This window comes from Amaranthus tricolor, chromosome 7 (assembly GCF_026212465.1).
Source record: "Amaranthus tricolor cultivar Red isolate AtriRed21 chromosome 7, ASM2621246v1, whole genome shotgun sequence".
Lineage (NCBI taxonomy): Eukaryota > Viridiplantae > Streptophyta > Magnoliopsida > Caryophyllales > Amaranthaceae > Amaranthus > Amaranthus tricolor.
This window is the reverse complement of record NC_080053.1, coordinates 6,156,506-6,180,965: the sequence shown is the minus strand read 5'-3', so window position 1 is coordinate 6,180,965 and position 24,460 is coordinate 6,156,506. Positions and strand designations below refer to the sequence as shown.

At 32.8% G+C, this 24,460-nt stretch overlaps 2 protein-coding genes and 1 non-coding gene across 3 annotated transcripts; 1 reads left to right on the top strand and 2 right to left on the bottom strand.

The window, feature by feature from the left end:
• Positions 1 to 7,767: 7,767 nt before the first annotated feature.
• Positions 7,768 to 7,886, top strand: LOC130819599 (U5 spliceosomal RNA). Its single transcript, XR_009044638.1, has one exon. It is a non-coding gene; the product is annotated as a U5 spliceosomal RNA (small nuclear RNA).
• A 2,482-nt stretch (positions 7,887 to 10,368) lies between these two features.
• LOC130817635 (signal recognition particle 43 kDa protein, chloroplastic) lies at positions 10,369 to 11,759 on the bottom strand. The gene has a single exon (XM_057683462.1). The coding sequence runs from the start codon at positions 11,627 to 11,629 to the stop codon at positions 10,502 to 10,504; it is 1,128 nt and encodes a 375-aa protein (XP_057539445.1). The 5' UTR covers positions 11,630 to 11,759; the 3' UTR covers positions 10,369 to 10,501.
• Positions 11,760 to 21,886: 10,127 nt separating this feature from the next.
• LOC130817964 (uncharacterized) lies at positions 21,887 to 22,920 on the bottom strand. The gene is made up of 2 exons (XM_057683956.1): positions 22,851 to 22,920; positions 21,887 to 22,472 (listed from the first exon to the last, which is right to left on the bottom strand). Exons 1-2 carry the CDS (start codon positions 22,906 to 22,908, stop codon positions 22,099 to 22,101), a joined length of 432 nt encoding a protein of 143 aa, XP_057539939.1. The 5' UTR covers positions 22,909 to 22,920; the 3' UTR covers positions 21,887 to 22,098.
• Between the last annotated feature and the right edge of the window lie 1,540 nt (positions 22,921 to 24,460).

Genomic DNA, 24,460 nt, shown 5'->3' with positions numbered 1-24,460 from the left:
GAGTCAAAGGCATAGCCCAGCAAATAGCAAGTACCTAATCCAAAAGCATGAGGAGAAAAAAGATAAGGCAAGCCAAGACCAAGCTTCAATCCAGAGGAAACACAAGAGCCAAACAAATCACTCAGAATAATCGAGCAGCCATCAGAACAATGAAGCTACTGATTAGCAACGTCCTGGCGACCAGGACACCTTGCACCTTCGCCTGACGTCTGATCACACGTGCCCTGTGATGAGTTAACCCGGAAATGGCATCCTTGCACATGGACCTAGCCATCAAGGGCCCAGGACCCTCCTAGTGATAATCACAGAGCCCTGAAAGCGCAGCCCAAGGTACCCCAGTCAGTTGACTGATGCGAGCAAGCCTCCTGAAGACTTAAGCTTATTTTTGTTTTTTCTCTTTTTAAAAATGTATGTGCTAGGCACGTATTTCAACTAGCCGTTAGAGTGTAGGAACCTATAAATAAGACTCTAGGCCTTGTGTATATGAATCCAATTTTGATTAATTCAGATTTTATTCATTCATTCCAAGTGCAAACGCTGAGATTCATCCCTTCCCCTTTCCTTGTGTGATTGCGTGTGTATGTTTAATCAGCCTAAACAAAGAGAGTGTGGAACACTCCTGAATTCTAGATTGTGGAACAATCTAAAGTGCAACCTTTCTAATCATTGAGTGGAACTTAGAGGGAAGGCGTGGGGAACATCCTAAGTGGTGAGTGAAGCCAGAAGAAGGAGACCCACAGGCTGGCCTGAGAACCAAGAATTGGTTTCTTGGGTTGTTTTGGTGATCGTGAATGTGTTGAAGAGTCAAGCAATCTGTCTCCAAGTGAAGGAGTTGATTGTATGCAAGGTTGTGAGTTTAGAGGACACAATCTTGGTGCACCAAGAGGCAGTAGCTACTGATCTTCTTGCAACTGGGGAAGTCGACGTTTCAGAGCAACCCTGAGCACCCTCTTTAATAAAGGCTGATAAGGAAAAGGGAAGCTACAGAAGTGGCTCCTTTGGTTAGGAAGGGAGCTATTCTTGTTTCCGTAGAGTTTAAGGGAGTTGTTGCTTCGTCCCACAATTGCAATTTCCTAAATGAGACAGAGGAAGCCATGAGATTTGTAAAAGTCAACCATGCCTTGCAGGGCCAAACAAGAATAGGGGAGACCGACCTAGTTGATGCTTCTCAGCCATTAGTCTGAGTAGTCCATCCATCTAGACAATCCTCAGAGCGCTCTTTGGGTGGTGGATCTCAAGTATGCTTTTTAAACTGCAGGCACTTTTAAAAGCTTAGGCCTTTTCACCTATTCTTTGATAATGTCTTTATCTTTCCTTTTCCCAGCCATTAGGTCTGAGGCATACGCTTTTCCAACCCAGATGGAGGAGTAACTAGTTCCTCGAGAAATTTTAGTTGAGGTCACTACTATTAAGGAGATTGTTGCTGGAAAGGTCTAACCAGCAAAATAATGTGACCATGCAGTTTAGGACTAGTCTTAACTTGAATTTGCACCCATCCTAGACCTATTCGCACCCCTAGAGTAGAAGGTACCTCATGTTCTGGAAGCTGATGTAAGCGGTGAGATCTTCTTTGTTTCACTGTTATCTTTTTTCTTCTTTGCTTTGTGTGATTAAATAGTTATACAAGATTGAATAGTTCTCCTATCAAGATAAAACCGGTATCTAGACCACTTGATGAGTTAGAATTTTAAAATGCGTAACTATGTTTAAGTGATTAAAATGTTAATCATTGTTTTATCAGTTTGAGAAAATATTATGTGTAACAAAGGTTGTTAACATAATGTCATATTATGACACTAAGTAAATTTAGGAATTTTAGAATTGTCATATTTTCTACATATAAGTGGTAGATTGAAGAAATAGTTGCCTAAGACATTCCCCACAATTAGAAATATATTGTTGAGATAATAAATATCGGTCAATAATATTTGATAATAACTAAAGAACTCAATTTTTAAGAGGTCACACCTAATTACATTGAAACGGACTAAGAGTACTAGTAGAATGCGCTATACTTACTAGTTAGGGCCTCCTAATTCTTAGCTTTATATGTTTTATATATAGAGGGTTATGGAATTAATGGGGAATGTGAGAAAATACCAAATCTATCCCCCATGTTTAGTTTCCCATTAAAGTAAAAGATAATAATGTCCATTTTTTCCATATAACCATGCACGAGAATTGATTCGATGTACACATGTTAATTAGAGGGACTACTATTGAAGTCCTTATTAGTGATACTTAAAGGGGATTGTTTGATTATAATGCTTTGAAGCATTCTTTCCCTTTAAATAAGCCACGCATTAAAAAGTTGTAATCCGATTGCTTCTCTTATAATTCATTTACTAATGTTATGCTTGTGATCCTATTATTGAGTATTAGATGATTGTTATCAGAATTTTCTATTGTTATAACAAATTAGATAGATTTTCGTTTAAAACACGGTGCTATAAATATTTATTTATATAAATAATGATATTATATAAATATTTATTTATATAAATAGTGATATTATTTTATAAAATTAATTCATTTATATCATAAATTTAATTATTATATCTTTGTATTTGTTATGATATTATCATTATCAAAGTGAATAAATTATTTATTATAAACAATATTAAAACATATACTCATAGTAATTATTGATAATTAAGACAAATATCATTTAAACAATCTTCAACTATGATAGATAGGAGGCATGATTTAGTTGAAAAAAATAGTCAAATTAGTTAGCTTATTCATTATAGGAGTATGGTGATGATTTATTATCTAAAATAAAATAAAAATTTACATGTATATTATGTTTTTGGTTTATATAAGAAAATATATAGTATTTCAATAGATCATCACATATAGTTATAGTCAATCAATAAATATTACATGTTTTAATGAATTAATTATTTTCTTAAATATCAAATAAATATCAAAAGTTTCCCTATCAATAATAGAATAAAGGCAAAAATTTTTTATGGCTGTGTGACACGTAGGGATGGTCATGGGTCCAGGACCCTGTTGGACCCGCCCCGGACTCCCCCTCTTTTTTAAGGGTCTGAGTCTTAATTTTTGAGACCCATCGGATTCGGATCCGGGTTTGGATCTAAAAAGTTTCTGAAGACCCGGACCCGGACCCTAAACTTTTAAATTTTATATTTTCAATTTTTGATGTTATGAATGACGTGGCGCATTCTCATTCTCAAATCCTGTAAAGCATCCTCGAAGACGAAAACCCTGAACTTTCAAATTAGGGTTTGAAGCTCTAAGACGTTCCAACACTCTTATAAGCATAGTTGTCTTCCCACACCCTAGTAAAATAGCAGCAAGAAATGAAGAATTTAGAAGCCAGAACCAAGTTAAAGAAAATTTGGAAGCTTGAGATTGATTCATGGCGGACTAAGACTTACTGGGGAACCTGAAATCAATATGCATTTCCCAGACGCCATTACTAAATAGACCCAGATATTTTGAAGTTCCTTTGCAAATTACAGTGTCAGGGTTAATGTAGTTTCTACAAACAAGGTGCGACTAATTTTTGAAATGTAAAAAAAGTTTAAAAAACGTAGTAATTATTTTGTATTTGAATTTCATGGACTCGAACAAGTGTTTGTAATACGATAATAAGTTGCTTACAAAAATACAAAAAGACTCGAAAAAGGTTCAATTTTGACAAATCGAAAAAGGGTCTGGATCCAAAAAAAATAATAGGGTCCGGGTCCGGGTCTGGCCAAACCCGCTTCTGACCCGCCCCATGACCATCCCTATTGACACGTATTTCGAGTCCTTTCTTTATTATATATATATATATATATATATATATATATATATATATATATATATATATATATATATATATATATATATATATATATATATATATATATATATATATATATATATATATATATATATATATATATATATATATATATATATATATATATATATATATATATATATATATATATATATATATATACACATACATATATATATATATATATATATATATATATATATATATATATATATATATACATATATATATATATATATATATATATATACATATATATATATACATATATATATATATATATATATATATATATATATATATATACATATATATATATATATATACATATATATATATATATATATACATATATATATATATATATATACATATATATATATATATAATATTTTATCATACAATAATAAAACATATACTCATAGTAATTATTGTAATAGAGACAAATAAAATTTAAAAAGTCTTCAACTATGATAGATGGGAGGGATGTTTTAGTTCAAAAATAGCCAAATTAGTTACTTTATTCATTGTATGATGATGTTTTATTACTTAACTTAAAATAAATATTTACATTATACTATTTTTTTGGTTTATATTAGGAAATAATATTTCAATAGATCATCACATATAGTTATAGTCAATCAACTAATATCACATGTTTTAATGAGTTAATTGTTTCATTAAGTCAAATATCAAAAATTTTCCCGTCAATAATAAAAAAAATGCGGGAAAATTTTAAATGACAGTGTGACGCGTATCTCAAATCGTTTCTTTATTAGTATATTTTATTGATTGATGATAATAATTAAAATAAACTCACTCCATTTCCTAATGTTCTTCTCATTTACTTTTTGCACAGTTTTCAAAATAAACTTTGGGTCTTAATATCTCTAAATATGAATCATAAAAAACTATAAAAAATATATAATAAAAGGGTATACTTTAAGACGAATCTAACAAGATCCCACATGACTATATTTTATCATCTATATATGTCTTAAAAATCTTAATCAAATTTCTCTCACCAAAATAAAATATTTTAAACGGGAAGAACGTTAGAAAACGAAGGGAGTAGTGTATATGACATTGCTTATATTATTTTATGCAGCAACATTTTTTAACTGATTAATTTTATAAGAATATTTAAATTATTTAACTAATGAATATGGTAAATTTATGGTATGTAATAAATTATTTCAATTAATAATTTATTTCATATAACTCATTTTAAGTAAGAATCATTCAATTCAATATGTTTTTTAAAAGGGAAATTCCACATGATAGCATTGAACTTTCATAAAAAACCAGTGGTAGAACTTTTGTAAGATTTTTTCAAATGATAGCATTCAATTTATGCCTTATCTAACTACCATAGCATTTTCCGTTAAATTCTTGTCAATTTTCGTTTAGTTTACCATTTTGACATTTCTACCCTTATTGAGTGTTGGTTGTTGTCTTTATAATTTGCCCTAAACTATTTTTATGCTCTCAAATGGTTAATTCACAATTTTGACGTTTAATTCAGCGTTTAAGAGCGTTGATGAATTAAACGGTTAAATTAAACGTTAAAATGGTGCATTTAAGAGCATAAAAATGGTTTAGAACAAATTATAAAGACAAAACCAACACTTAATAAGGGTAGAAAATCAAAATGGTGAATTAAACGAAAATTAACCAGAATTTAATGAAAAATGTTACGGCAGTTAAATGAGGCATAAATTACATGCTACCATGTGAAAAAATCTTACAAAAGTGCTATCACTTGTATTTCATAAAAATAATGGATTGGTTAATTTTATATTCCATATAATCCAAAATCAACGAATAAAATTCTTTTATCAAATGAGACTCCAAAAGAATACCCATACTAGAATTTTACGGTCTTTTTAATAAATTGTGCTTCTGATGGTTTCTTATAGCATTCTTATTACTTCAAAGTAGAGCTGTTCAAAACAAACCCGACCCGAAAATCCGACCCGAAATCGAAAATTATCTGAGCCGAAAAAATGTAAGTTTTTTAGGTTTACTTAACCGCAATTACCCGAACCGATACTTCACTCGAACCGTTTGATAACCGAAAAGAGAAAAATCAAACTCGAACTGCAACCGAATTTTATAACCGACATATAAACCTTAACCGATGTTACCTGAACTGAATAGTGATCGACCCGAGTCAAATCCGACCCGAATTATGCACGTAACCGAATGTAACCTGACTAAAACCGATTAAGATCGAATTGTTTTTAACCAGAACTGATACAAACCCGATCGATTATTAATCGAACTGTTTTTAACCCAAACTGATACAAACCCGAACCGATTGTAAATCGAACTGTTATAAATTCGAATCAAATTTTCACCTAATTTTAGCAAATTAAGTCCAATTTCAATTTTCTAATAATACGGAAAAAGGAAGAACACAAGTTCTATACAGAAGAGATTGCATACAGAATATATATATATATATATATATATATATATATATATATATATATGTATATATATATATATATATATATGTATAAATATATATATATATATATATATATATATATATATATATATATATATTTATATATATGTATATATATATATACATATATATATATGTATATATATATATATATATATATATATATATATATATATATATATATATGTATACATATATATATATATATATATATATATATATATATATATATGTATATATATATATATATATATATATATATATATATATATATACATATATATATATATATATACATATATATATATATATATATATATATATACATATATATATATATATATATATACATATATATATATATATATACATATATATATATATATATATACATATATATATATATATATATATATATATATATATATATATATATATATATATATATATATATATATATATATATATATATATATACATATATATATATATATACATATATATATATATATATATATATATATATATATATATATATATATATATACATATATATATATATATATATATACATATATATATATATATATATATATATATACATATATATATATATATATACATATATATATATATATACATATATATATATATATATATATATATATATATATATATATATATATATACATATATATATATATATACATATATATATATATATATATATATACATATATATATATATATATATATATATATACATATATATATATATATATATATATATATATATATATATATATATATATATATATATATATATATACATATATATATATATATATATATATATATATATATATATATATATACATATACATATATATATATATATATATACATATATATATATATATATACATATATATATATATATATATATATATATATATATATATATATATATATATATATATATATATATATATATATATATATATATATATATATAAACTAATTGAAATAAATTGATCTGCCTATTAGAGCTGGCAAAAGCTGACCCGACCTGCTAACTTGATCTGAAACCGACTCGAAATTAGCGGGTTTGGGTTTAGATTTTTGACCCAATTAATTAAATGGGTCAACCCGACCTGATCTGTTTATTAAATGGGTTAGGTTCAGGTTGAATATTTTAACCCAAAAAAAACTTGTTTAACCCATTTATTAAATTTAAGACGGATGAACATTTGCCAAATACTTCGTAAAACTAAGATAATACCAATTACCATGTATTGAGGGATTTGTCAGCTGAAGATGACTTTCAATAAGAAAGGAAGTTGTCCCACATCGGCTAAGGGATTTGTCAGCTGAAGATGACTTTCAATAACAAAGGAAGTTGTCCCACATCGGCTATGAAAGATACTAATAAAAGAAAAATCCTTTAAATCACTTCCACAGAGTTGATACCAACTTATGCAGCCACGCCGTGAGCACAAAGCGAACTATCCTTTCGCCTTTTACTAAAGAATATCGTGTGCTCGCTGCATTAAGTGGCATACGTTTATTTTTGGAGGAAGCCTTTAATTAATGTTAAATGGGTCAAATGACCTGAAATATATGAATTTAATGACCTAAAAAAAAAGTAGGTTAAATGGGTCATTAGCAGGTTGATCCAATCTGCTACAGATGTATCTGCTATATCTGATAAAACAATCGGTAATTATTTTTTGTAAGTAAATGAGCATACATCAATTAAAAACCTGACTATTAACTTATTTCGATATTGACCCGATCAATAGTTATCCGTAACCGATATCTACTCGAAACATAAAGCTCGAACCCGATCTGTACCCGAAAAAACCGAACCAATTAGTAATCGATGACAACCCGAGACCGATTGACACTCGACACGAACTTCAACCGACACCGAACTGATGCTAACCCGATAGCTTGAATAACCGATCTCTAACCGAACCGTGACTAACCGACTCGACCCGAGTGTGACCCGTTGTAACACACAGCCGAAAAATAACCGATCCGAAATGCAACCGAACCGAATAACACCCGTCCGAAACCGACCCGAGAACACCTCTACTTCAAAGTAATCCAAAAAATAAAAAACGACAACTTTAGAAATACAAAATTAGAAATTATTTACTTTTATGCAGATAATCAAATTTATATAGATCTAGAGGCAATAATTAAATTAAAAAACAATTTTGATAATAAGTTTCATCTCCTTGATGAGTTGCGATTCTGCGGACGAACAAAGTAGCTAAGTTTTTGCACCCCACAAATCTCAATTTTGTTTATTCAAAACCCTGACTTTCCTCTCAGAAATCAGTCAAAAATTTCATCAGCTCAATTAATTTGTTCTTGGCGCTAAATTTGCGTTTTCTTTCAATTTCCCTAAAGGTATGATACTTCTCTTAGTTTCTTTGTCTAGTTTCTTTGTTTATGTTTGTGCAAATCAATCATCAATGGCCAATTGTCCATTGAACACTGAGAAGAATCAATGATTTTGAAAAATAATTTTTTACCTTGTATTATTGATACTCAATAATGTTCAATATACGGATCTAAGTGTAATCAATGATCATGACTCTAATTTCTCTTGAGGCTGATTTATTTAAAAATATAGATAGTTTTGATTGTATGAAGAAAAGATTTGAGTTTCCATTAGATTGTATTAGGAGTCCGTGGTTTTTGTTCAGAAAATTAGGTCATATTTAAATTGTTATGCAGTGATGTGATTCTTTTCGTAATGTTTAATTTGAGGATTTTTTTTTTGTTAATGCTATATTTTTATTTTTATTTTTTATGTTTTGGTTATGCAAATGATTATTTGCAAAAAGTTGGATACGAGATTTCATAGGGGGAGAATGGCGGAGGTCTTGAGCAAGAAGTATTTGTTGGGTGTTTAACAGTGTGCACAGATTGTAGGGGATTATGATGATGGTTATACGGTGCGATATTATCGGTGTTTTTGTGTAGTGGAAGAGGGTGTTAATATTGTTGAAGTGTTGGATGATGGCTATTGGAGAATTGCTATGTTTGAGGAGGTTTTGGAGGATGATTTTATTATATTCAGGTAATTGGAGCAGTGGATGGTTTCAGAGTAAAGAAATTGAGTGTTAGAGGAAGGCGAGAATGGATATAGAACAAGTGGGATGTTATGGAGGTAAGGTCTATTATCATTGTTCATTCCTATATGCTGTAATGCAGAAATTTTCCTACAGGTTTGTTTCTGCTTTTATGTGCTTTTATGTTACTGGGACTCGGGTACTGATTTTGGACAAGAATCAATTTTCCATACCCTTGTCGGCGTGTCAGGACATAGCTGAGATGGAATAAAGTTTTCGAGTAAGTTAGGTTTACTTATGTTTGTCTCATTGGTGTCCAATTGTTATGATATTCAGGTTTTACATAGTAGTTTAATTTGGTGAATTCAGGATTCTGAAATTGACGAGAAATTGATAAGCAGAATGCAAAACATGGCTCAAATGCAATGGCAAGGTGAGATAATGACCTGCATGATGGACGCGCAGTGTTCTGTTTTGTTTTCCAAGACATTGAAAAGGCCATTTCTTGGGTATCTATCAATTTATATAGCTTTTTAGAAGTGTGTTCAGAAACTGAGGACCATGGCCAAGGAGGTTAACTGGTGTGTTGTACCTGGAATTCATTCATTCATTGGATGGTAGACAGTCCTGTTATTTTAAGGGATACTTACGCTTAAGATAAGGTGAAAACTTCCTTTAAAATCATCATCGCTAACGTCACTAGAAGTAGAAATCATCTTGCTTGGGCGCTTGAATCACATATTTATGCTAGTTTAGATCATCATCATCTGTTGGTAGTTGTAGTGTTGTTGATGCTGATATTAATAGGTTGCTAATCCATTCTTCAGCATTCTGAAGGGAGGTTAAAATCTATGCAAGGTCCTGGTTTAAGTTGTTACAAGCTAACGAGGTTAATATTGATCTGTCGAATCTTACTAACTAGTTCAATTATGATTAGAGATCATCTTTTCGTATTGGTTTGTGTGGATACTCCACTGTGCTCTTTTTAGCTCACATTATGAAATGAAAATTCTGAGTTATTCCACATTGTCATCCTTTTCTAATCTTTACCATAAACACACTACAATTGAAAAAAAATGAGCATCAAACATTACATTTTAGAGTCAAAAATTCCAAGGAAACAAAAATTCAAGTGCCAGCACTACTACCACTACTTGTATTATTTGGACTAATTTGAGACTCTTCAAATTCTTTAATCAAATCAGGATCAACGTTCTCTTCAGGCTCCCAAGTAGGATCTTCAATATCAACCCATTTAACCAGAAACTCATTTTTCCCATCATCCCCAATTCTCTTCCCGAACACACCAACTGCTTCAGCATATTCAAGTCCTTCTTCATAATCTCTTACCAAATCTTCACCAATTAATCTTGCTTTTACCCATTCATTCTCTCCTCCATCTCTCCATTTCACCAAATACTCCAAGTTTTCATCTTTTCCCCTTTTCTCCAAAATCCCCTCCACTTCTGCGTATTCATAAATTGTTCCTTCTAATATCTTCACCACATTCTCCAACCCAATTCTCCTGCCTAATTGCATTAAATTTCCTTTAGGGGTTGCCTTCAAAACTTCTGTAGCTAAATCTAATGGGGTTCTTCCTTTCCCGTCTTCTATCTCCGGGTCTGCTCCTGCTTCGAGGAGTGCCCGTGTAGCTTCAGGGCGGGCATATCCAGCTGCCATATGCAGCGGAGTAAGCCCGCCTCCAGATACATCTTTTCTGTTCACATCAGCTCCATATGTTGCTAGAAGCATAATACACGTGTCAGACCCTAGACCTGCAACAAAGTGTAGAGCTGTACGGCCGTCGGAGTCAACAGCATCCACATCACGTGCAGAAGATTCCGGCTGCTCCATGATTTTCTTCAGCTCATTAGCATCAGCCTTTTTAGCGGCGGTCCACCAAGGAGTTTCATAATCCGAAACGACGTCTGCTGCTATGTAGTTAGATGGGACCCACGTAGGTGCATGTTCATCTTTCCATTCTATGAGGTATTCCATGGCGGTCGGAGAAGTGGATGAGACGCGGCTGCCGATGATTCGATTGACTTCTCCATAGGATTCATCTTCATCGTAAGTATCATATGATGTTGCTGTTGTTGTTGGAGACAAAGGGGATTGTTGAGCGAGGAGAGAGAAAGTAAGGTGGTTGTGACGGCGGAGAAGAGGGTGAGGAGAGAGAAAATAAGGTGGGTGTAATGGTGGAGAAACAGTAAGTTTAAGGCGGGAGAGGTGAGGAGTGAGTGAGAGTGTATCCATTTGTTGGAATGGTGAAGGAATTAAGATCAAATGATCTGTGATGAGTTGAGAAATGATGACGGGTGTTGGAAGAGAATGTGAGAGGACGAAGAGGATAAAGGGATAATTGATAAGAAATCATATCACTTTGTGGTTAAGACAGATTTTCCATTTTATAACTCATTTGACTCTTATTGGCTATAAGTTGACCCTTTAAATACAAAGGACCTTTATTTATTATTTGTTTATTTATTTTGATTGCTATTGCTCATAATTTCTAGCATATGACTATGATTTTCAATTCTAACCACTTCAACACAATAATATATACCAAATAGTGTTGTGTGCCAAGTTTCGTGCATAACAAACCAAGTTTGAGCTACTTTACGCGCGAAATTGACAAAAACGCTTAAAATCGCAACTTAACACGTAATTTCTAGCATATGACGATGATGTTCAATTCTAACCACTTCAACACAATAACATATACCTAATAGTGTTGTGTGCCAAGTTTCGTGCAAAACAAACCATGTTTGAGCTACTTTATGCGCAAAAGTGCCAAAAACGGTTAAAAACGCATAAAATCGCAATTTAACACGTAATTTCTAGCATATGACTATGACTTTTAATTCTAACCACTTCAACACAATAATATGTACCAAATAGTGTTGTGTGCCAAGTTTCGTGCATAACAAACCAAGTTTGAGCTACTTTATGCGCGAAATTGACAAAAACGCTTAAAAACGCATAAAATCGAATTTGTGTACCTTTATTGCTGTCCATTTTGTAAATGTCGCTCTGGATGTAGATCCCATTTGTCCACGCACTTTTTTCATTGTGCTGAAACGCATGAGAAAAGTAATACTATATATAAATATATATACATATATACATATATATATACATATACATATACATATACATATATATATATATATATATATATATATATATATATATATATATATATATATATATATATATAAGTATATATATATATATATACGTGTATATATATATATATATATATATATATATATACACACACACGTGTATATATATATATATATATACACACGTGTATATATATATATATATATATATATATACATATATATATATATATATATATATACACGTGTATATATATATATATATATAACACTTCATTAAATTAAATTGGTAAAATAATTAATATTACGTACGCATTCAACAACGCTTTGAATTTTGTGTTGCGAGGCGGGCTTTGAGGTTTTTGTAATGAGTCGAAGACATGCACAGTGTTCGTTAAAGGACATATGACCAAAAGTATCCAATGCAAACTACAAACGCAAATTTAAAATCAACAAATTAGAGATTAGGTGACTTTAAAAATCAAAAGATAAGTTCAATTTCAAAAATAAAACTTACTCTTCCACATATGGAGCCAGAATGAATGTGTGTTTAGATGTAAGGGAATTAGTCAAAGCAGTCTCAATGTATGCTCTGACGTCATCTGGATCATTTACACATTTACTATCCGAAATCGACTCTGGACAAAACCATCCAATTTTTATTGGAGGTTCGCAAGAATTTAGCTCCTCGTAAGCCGCACTAAACTCACAAATAAGAAAATTTTGTTAGTAATTCGGTCATTAAAACAATTAAACAACAATGCCTAACTTGTAAGATAATGAACATCACCTCATGTAGACATGGAAAAGAGCTACGTTCAGCATCTCTCCTCTCAAAAATTGCCCGATGTCACTAGGACTAATAATTGTTCATTTAGTATAATAAGCATCATAATAAAATATTAAAATGCGTTGCAATTTAAATTAGTAAGTGCTTATATATTTAAGAACTATGTACCTGTAGCACTGGCTCTGGAGTTGGCTCCGGATTTGAGTAACGAAGTTTATGTTCTCCGGTGTGGGGTTTTCCCCTTCAGGGGTATTAGTAATGAGCTAGGGTGCTACGGGGGTAATGGGCTCGGGTGTTGGCTCGACCAAAGCGTTAGGATCCCCATGTTGACTTTCTTAATCCTCGACAATCAGGTTTGCCAAGTCAACAATGGGTGCTCCCATCTTCTGCAACACGGCGGCCAGCTTGGCGAGAACGTCCTTCGTAATCTCCGCTCGGAGGGTTGCTACTTCATCCCGCAGCGCCGTTCGGGATTGAGTAGCAACACACTCTTTGCCGAATGCCTTCTGTAACCCCACGCGGATGCCTCCTTTTCCGACTACCCGCCCACTGTGGTCTTTCCCTAAGACCATATGCAATGCGTCAACATTGCCTCTTGGGGTGAACTCCCCCATAGCTTCTTTTTCCTTCCAGCCCATCTGTTCAAATAAAAAGTGACATATATAGCAATTAGTATAAGTACATCAAAGCCAAAGAATACAAAACAAATCAAGAATATACTTAATAATTTCAAAACTCACCACATCATCAGCAACCTTCTTCGTTCCCGGATCATTAATGGTAAATTTACCACTTGCATCTTGGGAATGAAGCCCGCAATACCAATCACGCACTCGATCTCCAGCAGCAGTATTCACGGATGCGGAGGTAGTCGTAGATGAGGGCGTGGATGAACTTTGATTGGGGTATATACCCGCATCCACCCACTCTTTTCGGACCTCATCGTACGTTTTCTGGCCCAAGCGATGGTAAAACTTCCTTTTGCTTGCAGAATCAGAAGCTTTACCACGCTTTTCCTAATTAATCAATAGAAATCGAATGTCATGTATTAGTTTAATGACTGAATCAAAAGAAATAAATTCAAATTGGTAAACTATAATATAATATGAAATACTTACAACTTCTATGGGAGTTGTTCTTTTGGCAACAAAGGCCTCCCAATCCCTTTTCGATATGTGACCCCATATTTCGTAAGGCATCTTCGAAGGTGATTGCTCTCCACCTTCGTTTCCCGTTTTGACCTTTTTGGTCGTACGGGCACGCCTCTTCGTAATCCAGCCAGTTACTAGCTTGGATTTGAAATCTCTGAATCTTTCAGCAACAGCTGAAAGAAACACATTCTTCTTGTCCTCATCGCTCTCGATGTGGAAAAGATTCTACAAAAAAAAATTTTATATTTATTACTGTCAATCAAATTAATTTTAAAATGAAACTAAATGAGTAAAAATAGTAAAGTTGCTTACCACAGTATCATTCCATAGAGAGTTCTTCAAACCCTCTAGAACCTCGTTCCATGCGTGCAATATGGAAGCTTGCGGATACATAGACCCACTTGTTTTCCATATTGCCTACGCCATTTTCCGCAGGGTTGACCCAATGCATTGTATTCCAAATGCATGGGTTCTGTGATTTTGAGGTTTTTCGTAGGACCTCGCCCTTTTCTTTTCTTACTGGTAGTGGGAGCATCCATTGGTAGGGCGTCTTCGGTCTCAAAATCATTGTATATCAGTACCTGAATAGATGCATTGTATATCAGTACCTGAAAGAGTATGAATAGAAATATATTAGAACATAAGCTAAGTAATATTAAGAATATGACTATGATTTACAATTCTAATACGTTCAACACAATAATATATAACATATAGTGTTATGTGCAAAGTTTCATGCAAAACAAACCAAGTGCCAAAAAAGCTTTAAAAAGCTTTAAATGCATACCTTGTGAATCACTTAATTCAAATGTATTCCTTCCGTGTGATCTACACGCATATAACCAACATCTACATCATCTACATCATCTTGATCCACTGATTTTGGATTGATAAAGGGAGGGGAGTCTTCAAAAGCATCATATTCTTCCTCATCCTCAACATCACCTATACCAAGGATACTTCTTTTTCCCGGTACAACAATAGACCATTTTTTATCAGAAGGGTCTACAATGTAGAATACTTGCTTGACTTGTGTGGCTAGTATGAATGGCTCCTCACTATCACGCAAACGAGATAAGTCTACAAGAGTGAATCCACAAGGGTCGTCATTTTTTATGCATCGTCGATTATTATCTACCCACTTACATTTGAAAAGACCAATATTGAAAGTAGAGTAGTCAAGCTCCCATATTTCATGTACCCGCCCGTAGTATACCAATTTAGCATCAACCGGCGCTTGATTCTTCGCACTCGCGTAAAATGTAGATGACGCCAAAATAGAAACCCCACTATTATGTAAATACAATGACTTCTTGTCTTGACCCTCAGTCCAAAATGTGAAGCCATTGACATCGTAACCCTCATATTTGTTGACATCATCACGAGGACCAACAGCTAACTACTTAACAATTTCGGATACACCCTTGAGTTCTTCGCATATTACTCGATTATGAAACCAATTAATAAACGTCTTGTTATGCAACTGCATCAATACCCTATCCCCTTTAGAAAGATGTTTTGCGCGCAATATATCAAAATGCTCACTCAAAAAAGGATGAACTTTCGGAATATGATGCAACACATATAAGTGTGCTTGTAGAAGACTTTCTCGAGGAGGTGTGACCGATTTGGAGCCAATTGTTCCTTTTCCCTCAAGCCTTCCTTCATGTCTAGAGGTGGGAAGTCCAATAGGCTTTGCCATGGCCAAATACTCGGCTATAAAGTTACTAATCTCATCGCTCATAATGCCTTGAATCATACTCCCCTCGGGCTGTGTTGGATTCCTCACCTTGTTTTGTAAAACACCCATGTGTCTTTCAAAAGGATAACACCACCTTAAAAAAACTGGACCCAAAAGCTTGATCTCACGAACGAGATGGACAATAAGATGAACCATAATGTCAAAGAAAGAAGGTGGAAAATACATCTCAAACTTGCATAAAGTTACAATCACGTCGAGTTGAAATGCATCAAGTTTAAAGGGATCAAGAACTTTACTACAAATTGTGTTGAAGAACGAACATAGCTCGCTAATAGCATATTTCACATGTTTTGGCAATATTCCACGGATTGCAATTGGTAAGAACACTTGCATCATTACATGGCAATCGTGAGATTTCATGCTTCCCAACTTCAGCTCACCATTTAGGCTCACAAATCTCTTCATGTTGGATGAGTACCCAGACGGAACCTTAATGTCATACAAACACTCACAAAATGTCCGCTTCTATGCTTTGGACAATGTGTAGCAAGCTGGAGGAAGATAAACTTTGTCATTACTCATCTTTTTCTTACGGCCACCAACTTCATCAGGTCTATTTCTTTTCTTACTCACCTTAACATGTGCCCACAACTCCGGACGAAGACCCTTACATTCAAACCAATCTCGCATGGCCCTAACATCCTTTGTCTTACCCAGAATGTTCATTAGAGTCCCGAGTATGGCATCGCATACATTTTTCTCTATATGCATAACGTCAAGACAATGCCTAACCTGTAGATCTCTCCAATATGGAAGCTTCCAAAAGATTGATTCTTTTTTTCATAATCGGTCTTCACCCCCTTGCACTTGCCCCGTTTTACCAAATACACTCTCTTAACCTGTTCATAAACCTCATAACCGGTCAACGGTCGACGAGCTACACGGTCCTCAACCTCCCCGTTGAACAACTTCTTCTTCTTACGATATTGGTGATCTCGTGGGAGGAACTTTCGATGGTGCTTGAATACGTGTTTGCACTTAGGAATCCACGTGGATTCCATGTCATCGATACATATTGGGCATACTTTCTTCCATTTGTTCTTATACCCCGATAAGTTGCCATATGCCGGAAAATCATTAACGGTGCATAAAAGCATTGCACGCAAGGTGAACTCCTCATTAGCATATGCATCAAACACTAAAACGCCTTCATCCCACATCTTTCTCAAATCGTCAACGAGAGGTGCAAGATACACATCTATGTCATTGCCAGGTTGTTTAGGACCCGAGATAAGAAGCGAAAGCATTATGTACTTACGCTTCATACACAACCAAGGTGGCAAATTATAGATCACTAAAAGTACTGGCCAAGTACTATGTTGAGAACTAAGATTGCCGAATGGGTTCATTCCATTCGTACACAGTCCGAGCCTTAAATTACGAACCTCATCCCCAAAAGTCTTATGCAACCTATCAATACTCTTCCACTCCGGAGAATCAGATGGATGTGTGAGCAAGTGACCTTTCTTCACCCTATCTGCATGCCACCTCAAATTTAACGCATCTTTCTTTATAGAAAACAAGCGCTTGAATTTAGGTATTATTAGAAGATACCACAATACCTTAGCTGGGGGCCCTTTAGCATCCCGAGTCCCTTTACGCTTATAGCGCGATAACCCACACCTAGGACACTCTTCTAAGTTCTCGTTTTCATTCTGATACAACACACAATCATTCGGACACGCATGAATCTTCTGGTACTCTAAGCCGAAAGGACACATGAGCTTTTTGGCATAATATGTCGACTTTGGAAGTTCATTTCCCTCAGGAAGCATCTCACCTAACGCTTCTAATAACATTGTGAAACTAGCGTCACTCCAATTGAACTTTGACTTAATGTTGAAAATTGACAACACTGCTGTTAGTTTGGTGAACTTTGTACATCCAGGGTACAAAGGCTTTTGAGAAGCCTTTGTCAACAAGTCAAAAACACGAGGACGTTTTCCTAACTCATCCTCGACTCTCTCCATCATCTCATCAACACGATCCACATCCTCATCGACATTCTCTTCATCTGTCTCATACCCATCAACATGATCTACTACATCCTCATTGACATCGGCCACATTATTGACGTCCTCAACAACACTTTTCTCTTTGTAAACTCCCTCCTCACCATGCCAAACCCAAACATGATATTGAGGCCTAAACCCACGTCGAAGTATGTGCTCCCTAAGGATATCAACACTATCTACCTTTGATACATTGCCACAACTGACACATGGGCAATAAAAACCAACTCCCCCCGTCCTAACTTGATGTTCAACCGCAATACTACAAAATTCTAATACGCCATCAATAAATTCCGACGATTCAATGCTTCCATACATCCAAGAACGATCTTTTGTCATCCTAATTAGTGTGATCAATTGATTCAAAACAAAATTAATAAACAACTTTTAAACATATATAATTATTTCTAACAAACATATTTAACCCTAAAAATATATAATTTGAATAATTAACATTGTATAATCTTAGAAATATAACATTCAAAATATAAATAATAAAATTAAATCATTTAACATTTGAAATATAAGTATTCTAATTCTAATAATTAAAGACAAGTATAACAACAAACCACATTTCTAATAAAATATGCAAATAATTAACAAACCACACAAACCACATTCACAAATAATTACTAAATATGCAAATAATTAATTAACAAACCACATTTTTAACTAAATTACTAAATTACAAGTGAAACAATAAAAATATAAACTTGCAAATTTACAAAACAAATAGAAATTACCTTGATTTCGTGGGTTATGTAATAATCTACAAAGAAAAAAAAATTAGCACTAATTTTCAAATGTATTATATTGAACTTGCAAACCACATTAAAAAGAGAAATATAATAATACCCTATAATTTGATGTTTATGAAAATTCGAAGTTTGAAGTTTAATTTGATAATGAACAAGAACAGTTTTGAAGAAATGATGAACAAGAGCAGTACGAATTGAAGAAAATCGTTGTACTGTTTATGAAAGAGAAGTACGATAATGAACAAGAACGCGTTTGAAGTTAATGAACGAAGGAGAATGGAACGAAGGGTTTTTGCGTTTGAAGTCTGGAATGGAACGAAGGAGAGTGAAGGAATTACTGTTGTTCGTTTGTGCGTTTGAAGTTAATGAACGAAAGAGCGAGAATGGAACGAAGGTTTGTGCGTCTGGAATGGAATGAAGGAATGAAGGAGAGAACAGAAGCTTAAGGGTTTCTAATGAAAATATAAACGCTAAAATTTTAGGCGCCATTTTAATACCGTTAATTGCTCCGGTCACAGACATAACCGCAGCAGTTATGAATTATTCATGGACTATTTGTTGCGGGCACACATACAACCGCAGCAATTGTGTGTGCAACAGAGTATTTGCTGCGGTCAAAGACGAAAACCGCAGCAATTAATGGTTCTTTTTTTTTTATTCTTTTTCCTATTTATTGCTGCGTATATGCAAAAATCGTAGCAAATGATAAGCAGCAAATACGTTTTTTTCCACTAGTGCATGCCCCTAAACTCAAAAGATCTTATCTATGTTCGTAAGTTTACTCGTGATAATAGAGTTTCTATTGAATTTGATCCTTTTGGTTTTTATGTGAAAGAATTGGGCACGGGGAATATCCTCTTACGGTCTAATAGCATTGGTGATCTTTATCCTTTTTATTCGACACATGGAGCTGCAATCCCGTCCTCTCCACATTCGACTTTTTTATCTTCTAGTATTTGGCATTCCCGTTTAGGTCACCCGGAAAACGACCTTTTGCATTCCTTATATTCTTATAATTTTATCTAATGTAATAAAACTCCATCTTTTGGGGTGTCATTCTTGTCCTTTGCATAAACATGTTAGATAATCTTTTGTTTACTCTCAATTTATGAGTACTAAACCTTTTGATATTATTCATAATGTTGTATGGTCTTCTCCCCGTGTCAAGCCCTTCGGGCTACAAATACTAAAAATGAGCTACCTAGCAAGATTGTAAATCTACAACTAAGAAAAGTCCAATTCCTAAAGTTATGTAACCAACTTTTTGATATATCAGAACAAAATTTATATGATTTTGTGCCTCCTTTAACAAAAATAGCTATGTCTACTAAAAAGATTATGCATGTGCCGGATCCACACTAGGGATAATCGTAGTTTGGATATAATCGTCCCTAGACCTAGACCCAAGATTGTTATAATTGTGATTTAGATCGTAGAATCGTATAATTCTAAGATCTATATAGTCATAAGCGATCCGAGTCAATCATAGAACAGAATTCATGGAGGATTTTATCTTGTCGTGTCATGATTTTTATCTAGTTCAAAGTGGGACACAATCGTGTTCACGTCTTCAACCCATCTAATATAACTAAATCCCTACAATTTTATCTGGTTGTGTCATGTATTTTAGCCTCCCCTTGTGTTTTATGCCACTATTCTCTTGAATTTTGGTCTTCACTTGTGTCATCTACTTGTTTAATCATGCTTCACCAATTTGAACGAAAATGATACAAAAAAGTGAAATTGCAATTCAAAGTTAATAGAGTGAATAAAGCAATTGGTTGTTATATGTTTGTATTGACATATTTGTAAGAGTCAATAATCCTTCTGCAATTCGTTAAAAAAAACAAGTACACTTAAAAAGTTGAATTAATTTGTTAAAAAAAAAGATTAGATTTTATACTAGAATAATTATTAGTAAAATTGCATGATTGTGATGATTGGCTTTAAAAGTTAACGAATGATTGCCCTTTCTTTGAATCTCAAAAGTGAAATTTGTTTTTTTTTTTTTGAAATAAGGCAATAAATTATAAATCTTAAAATAGTTAGGGTACATCAAAAGGAAAATAACAATTCAATTCTCGTTATTCTCCGTAGTAAGTGGAGAAGGCGAGACTACAGAAGCCAATAAACAGTCTAAAAATTCATCATGACACAGATACATTTGACTGAAATCAAAAATAGTAGCATCGTCTCTAAAGATCGGGAAGGCAGTGAGCCTAAAAAGCCTAGCTATTGACGCTTGGTGGGAAAGACAATCCACAATGTTTCAATTAATGGTTCATTTTGAAAAAAGATAGAAGTATATCTTGAAACTTGATAGTATCGCTTTTGATCTTTGAAAATGAGATTGTTAATATTTGGTTATTAATTAAATTGGAAATTTGACGATCTGTATGTTCTGCACTATTTAAATACTTATATGCATAAAGTTAATCCATTAGGATGATTTACATCATCTTAAAGCTTTTAATGTCTGTTTGGTTAGTAATAATAAAAATAATTTATAGTATAAAATTTCATTAAAAGATCCATATCATTCCTATGGTGATAAAATTTTAATCATAAAAAAGTTTTTTGTTTGTAAATTTCTATTTGTAAATTTCCGTTACCATCAAATACCACCTCTCCCAATGATAATTAAATTTTATGAAGAAAATGAGATAATTGAAATTTGACAAGTATGACCATCAAGGTACTAAAAAGATTTTTCAACCAAAACTACTTAATTTTTTTTGTACGTGAGGGGCATTAGTGTATGATGATGCAAGTCTTTTTACTTTTAATAGGAAACTATATAGTGCTCATGCAATGAGCGAGCAACTTTTTAAATATTTTTAATATTTTTCTTAATCATTTAAGAAATAAAATGAAAAATATTTTATAAATAATTGAAAAAAAGTAAATGGGAGTTTTAATTGCGAACACAATATATAATTTGTAGAACACAAAATAGTGGCTCACATGTTAGCTACAAAGCAAGAGGATTGTACAAAGGTACAAGAAGCATAAACACATAATTCATATAGTTAGCTTCCTCAGTACTTATTTGGAATACCTAATTATTAAGTATTGGTTTTATTCAAAAAAAAAAAAAAAAAAAAAAAAAAAGGTCTAATGAGCACTAATGGCATAAATTATTGCCCTTTCCCCATTTCCACTCGCAGTAGTTAGAGCAACAGTCGTTGTTAAAAGTACAACCATTGGTACCACTTTGTAAACAACTTGACTGGCACAGATGACCACCTTGCTCGTACCATATGCACATACGAGAACAACATTGCCCGTTTGATGCACATAAATACCCGTTTTCAAAACAATTAAGACTACTCTCATAAATATGTTCAATCATGGCTTCTTTCAACCCATCAACATTCTTCATCAATCTGTCTTTGCTGTCGTCCTTCAATTTCAGTTCAAAAGGAATAACCAGCTCCTCCTTATAATTCTTAATAGTTACTTCATCCGAGGACGATCTGCTTCCCGCTACCATTGGTGCTGTATGTATCATTTAATATAAGATTTATCAAATCAGCTTCCTACTTTTTACAATGTATATAAGGACTCAACAATTGATACAAACCCTAATTTCTTATGTTTGGAAACCATATTTTTACTTTAATTTTTTACAAATTAAAAAAAATTGATTTAATTTTAATCTAAAATTCATCTTTGTATTAAAGCTCTGAAGTAATTCAAGTTTATAATTCAAAAATGAAGTCTCAAAAACTTATCGTTCACAAATTCTACATTCATACTTTAATAATTAAAAACTAAAATTTAAGTTCAAATATTTATTTCCAAACATTAATTCAAATAATAATTAGTATGGCTAGCTAATAATAATAATAACAATAATAATAATAATATTAATACCTAAAATAGTGAGCACCATTAACGTTGAGATTAGAGGAAAGTTGGGAGTGGAAGCCATTATCACTGATGATTGCATGCAAATTCAGTGTGTTTAAACTTCCTTTTATACTCCTATTATAGTAAGAGAAACTAATACACGTGGAATAAAGTATACTCCACTTCATTTGCATGCGTTTATCTCATTCACGTGTCAAATGTTGACATCCACCTTCAACACTTGCATGTCTTTAGAATGTGTGATCTGATGCAACTGTCGATTCAGATGTTTGACGTTTGTACGTGTGAGAACTTTCAACTTTAAACTTCAACACTTCTTAGCTTTTTCGATGTTATCGGGGTGGAGTATATCGTTTCTGTAACTACCTGTTAAAATATCGAATATATATATATATATATATATATATATATATATATATATATATATATATATATATATATATATATATATATATATAATTATTTAATTTAATTAATTATTTGATTATTTAATTTAATTAGTTATTTGATTGTCTAATTATTTAACTTAAATTAATTTATTTAAGTGGTACGCGTGTGTTATCGCGTAATAAGTTTATCGCTAGAGTTATTCAAAAGTGATCCGACCCGAAAATCCGATCCGAAATTGAAAGTAAGCCGACCCGAAAATGTGTTCTTTTTTTAGGTTTATCGAATCAACATTACCCGACCCGAAGCTATACCCGAACTGGTTGACAACCGAAAATGGGAAAACTGAACTCGAGTTGTAACCGATTTTTCTAACAGACACATAACCGTTAACCGAGATTACCCGAACCTAATAATGACTAACCCGAGTCATATCTGACCCGAATCATGCTCGAGACCAAACTCAATCCGGCTAAAACCGACTTAATCCAAACGAAGTTTAGATCGAACTACTGTAAACCTGAACCAATTTTTTACATAGAAGTATGATCGACTCATATTCAATCATCTTATTAGTTATTTTAATAAAGTTATAAATATTTTAATAAAATAATTTTATAAATACATGGTTTCATATATTTAGAGTTAATAATCAATAGTCAATGTTTATTTAACTACTTTTAATCGAATTAGATGAAAATTGATAGAACTTTATAATTTTAATTTCTGGTCAAACAAGTAAAAGTAACAATGTAATAATGATCACTAATTTGATTTGCATTTTCACTATTTTGCTTTAAGTAAAAGAACCTTATCATCAATTAAAAAATGACTAACAACTTAATCTTATACTGACTCGATCAATAGTAATTAGTAATTCGCAATTCGTAGCCGAATTCTACTTGAAAAATACCCGAACCCGATCTGCACCCGGTAAAATCGAACCAATTATTAACCGATGACAACCCGAGACCGATTAAAACTCGACACGAACTTCAACCGACACCGAACTGATGCTAACCCGATAGCTCGAATAACCGATCTTCAACCGAACTGTGACTAACTCACCCGACCCGAGTATGACCCGTTGCAACACGCATGTGAAATACAACCGATCCGAAATACAATCGAATCGAAACCGACCCGATCACCCGAACGAACACCTCTATTTATCGCGTGACGGCTTTTCGTCTAACAATTAAACCAAAAAATTAATTAATTAATTA